Source organism: Branchiostoma belcheri, unplaced genomic scaffold (genome assembly GCF_001625305.1).
Source record: "Branchiostoma belcheri isolate BF01 breed outbred unplaced genomic scaffold, Haploidv18h27 scaffold151, whole genome shotgun sequence".
Taxonomy (NCBI): Eukaryota; Metazoa; Chordata; class Leptocardii; order Amphioxiformes; family Branchiostomatidae; genus Branchiostoma; species Branchiostoma belcheri.
This window is the reverse complement of record NW_017802947.1, coordinates 429894-433304: the sequence shown is the minus strand read 5'-3', so window position 1 is coordinate 433304 and position 3411 is coordinate 429894. Positions and strand designations below refer to the sequence as shown.

The window sequence follows — 3411 nt, the reverse complement described above, 5'->3', positions numbered from 1 at the left end:
GGAGGCGCGGAATGCCAGGAATCCTTAAGCTTCTCATCCTGTTGGTTCTAGTCGTGGCCATTCTTTTCAAACTGTTTTAGATGGATATAAAACCGGCCAGTAAAACACCAATATTTAAACAAACAAACAAACAAACAAACAAACAAATCAATACTATACTATCACTAAGTGTTAGCATTGCTGTTTGACAAAAGTGCACCTGATATGGCCACATTTTTCATTCAAGCTTTAAAACAATGACATATGTTGGCGTTGGAAATATTTCTCTGTGCTTTTATGGTAGAATCACTTTCAATATTGCTAAAAGCAGAAGTCTTGATATGACGGTAATATTTGCAATATCTGATATGTTTTGACTCTCAAAAGACTCTAGCAAATACAATGGAATAACGAGAAGTTATGATTTCATAATAATGTGGCAATTTGCTCGATAAGAACCATAAGCAAGCTGGAAAGAAACACAATCACCGTACGCGATCAGTACTTTACGTATAGCCGATTTAATCACCCCTCGGCATAACATACCAGCACGCACCGGCACCTCTAGCTGTAAATGTTGTTTAAAGCTATCAAGGGATGATGTCCCTACTATACTTTGACGCAGCCTTCCCCTTTATTACATATTTATGTGTATGCAATTTTACCAGCCAGTGATTCCTAATAAAAACAATGTCACACCATACATTATATATTAGAACCCGCGTAGAACTGTTAAAGTACATGGGAACATCAAATAAAAGGGATAGTGACAGTTCTACTCTTTATCATACACTTGGCTTGATTTACATACCAATGACACTTACGAGTCATATTGTCATGTTTCACCGGTTTTTCCAGTTGCTCATAGATTTAAGCGTTGATTATTTCTGCTAAAGAAGAGTGGTGGGTGTCACTCAAAGCGTCCGGCAGTAATCTAATCAGCTGGTAAGCTCCTTGCTGGAGGCAACATTCCACGCCTATTGTTAAGCAAAAGTGTTAGAAATGGCGAAGAAAGTGGCGGTGATCGGCGCGGGTGCGAGCGGGCTGACGGCCATCAAGTGCTGCCTGGACGAGGGGCTGCAGCCCGTCTGCTTCGAGAAGGGAACCGACATCGGCGGACTCTGGAACTTCAAGGAAGAAGCCCTGCCCGGATTCGGCAGTGTTTTTCGCTCCACGGTCACAATAAACAGTAAGGAGATGATAGGCTTCAGTGACTTCCCCATCCCCAAGGAGTACCCAAACTTCATGCACCACTCCTGGGTCATCAAGTACTTCAGACTGTACGCAGACAACTTCGGACTCAGCAAACACATCAGGTGAGATATCCCATAATTCTAGCCAAATACACTCAGGCGGAAAGCTGAGGATATTGAGGTCTGCCAATCGATCACAACTTCGTTCTTATTGCACATTTATATACGTTTAAAATTTATAATCATACAGCCAGATGGCGTCGGCCAATCAGAGGGCTCCGTTTCCCCCATAAACCAGGTTGTTAATATCCGATATACGGACCTGCGGGTCCGAGGCTATAACGGAAGTAGGTCCGGACTCCATTACGGAAGTAGACGTTACCATTACTTGACAGGGTGGTGTTTTCTCATAACCTACTTCTAATTGTAAAGACCTTTCTGATATACTCAGACTTGTTTATGTAGAGTAGTAAATGAAGTCAGTTATGATAAAACTATATACAATTAAAATCAGCGGTAGATTCAGGAAAAAAGCATTATTCATAAAGATTACTCTTGACTTGACCAAGGACATTATGCACAGACATTATCTGTGTATAATGTCCTTGACTTGACCCTGCTATTCTACACTTGGTACAGCCCTCGAATTCAAAACAGCCGCCATTTGGGTCGCTCGACCGTCTTTGGTCACGTTGCTAATTTACTGCTAGCATAAAATGGATGAAGGACTGCAATTTCGCCTCGAAATCGCCGAGTTGTCGTCACATGAAGTAGAAGCAATGTAACCGCAGAGATGGATGTGGACAATAGTGGTGGAGAAACAGTTGAGGAAACTTCAGCGGTAAATCCAGTTCGTACCTGCAAGGACTTTCAGCTTTAAATAATTGATGAGAATTCACTTCAATGCAAGATTAAAAGATTTACATGTGACACAGGAGTTGTTTCCCTTATGTGTCAGCTTGATGTACATGCATATGTGACAATGTCTATATGATAATAACGTTAATGACCCGCTTTCCTTCGGTGTATACTCCGCGGACTCGGTCGTTCATTCGGTGGTTATAGGAACCGACCATGAATATGACATCGTATACACCTCAAGGCGGGTTATTAACCCTTAACTAACCTACTCCTAACCATGGTTGTGGAACTTTCGGCTAGTATTCGAGAGGTTAATGTTCGTAAAAGTGTGACGTGAGTCTTCACGCAGGTGTATTAAATCTCAACATCTATGTCATCTCTAGATTTCGGCAGAGAGTTGATAATGTAAAACCTAGGGAGGACTTTGCAGAAACCGGACAGTGGGACATCACCTATACTGATGAGGTACGTTTTGGACGCATGACCATTGTAAAGATGTAAATCCCGCTGTCAGCCGCTAAATAAAAATGATGTTTGATAATACCATCACAATCACAACAAAGAAAATATCTGTTGTTTTTTTTTTGATCGCAAATTACACTTTCAACCGCTCATGGATTGTCAAACTACGTGTATCTTTGACGTTTGTTAAATCCTCAGTATTGTACAGGCAGGACATCGACATTATTAGTATTCAAGTCATTTTGAATTGAATAAAGTTTATCCAAACATATGCCTCGCCCTTGATGAATGGTTGATGTAGCTTTTCAGGAGAAGAATGAGAGCAAGACTGAAGTGTACGATGCAGTGATGGTGTGTACAGGCCACCATGTGTACCCACATTACCCCAGGGACAGCTTCCCAGGGATTGACGACTTCCAGGGGAAGACTATGCACAGGTACCCTAGGCTGCAGCTGACATTTACTTCTTTCACATTGGCAAACTATGAACCTTATTTCATAATCAAGGTAATCTATATTGAAAAGGCAGATTATGTAAGATATACTTCCCCTTGCGATTCTAAAGGGAGCTACACTAAACCACTAGCCGATCTCTAATGCTGCGTCACGTTTCTTCTACCAGTATTGACTACAAGGACTTCAGGGGCTACGAGAACAAGCGAGTAATCGTCATCGGGATCGGCAACTCCGGTGGAGACATCGCCGTGGAACTCAGTCAGCACACTAGTCAGGTATGACACTGAAGCTTTCCATGCTGTTAACCACAAAAGACCATAATGAAGCGTTATTAAACATGTAGCTTGCACTTTTAGCAGCATATTTTACAATTCTTCAAACAAATTAACAGATTGTGTACTAAATCAAGACTTTTCGTTCCTAAAGTAACTAAAATCCCCATGTATATCTGTACAATTTT

General features: G+C 41.5%; 1 protein-coding gene across 1 annotated transcript in view; it reads left to right on the top strand.

The window, feature by feature from the left end:
- The first annotated feature begins 966 nt into the window (after positions 1-966).
- Positions 967-3411, top strand: part of LOC109465489 (dimethylaniline monooxygenase [N-oxide-forming] 5-like) — a 6055-nt gene continuing 3610 nt past the window's right edge. The window contains exons 1-4 of the mRNA XM_019762841.1: positions 967-1295; positions 2417-2498; positions 2805-2932; positions 3118-3226. Coding sequence (XP_019618400.1) covers positions 982-1295; positions 2417-2498; positions 2805-2932; positions 3118-3226 — 633 coding nt within the window. The 5' untranslated portion in view covers positions 967-981. The remainder of the gene's footprint in view (positions 1296-2416; positions 2499-2804; positions 2933-3117; positions 3227-3411) is intronic.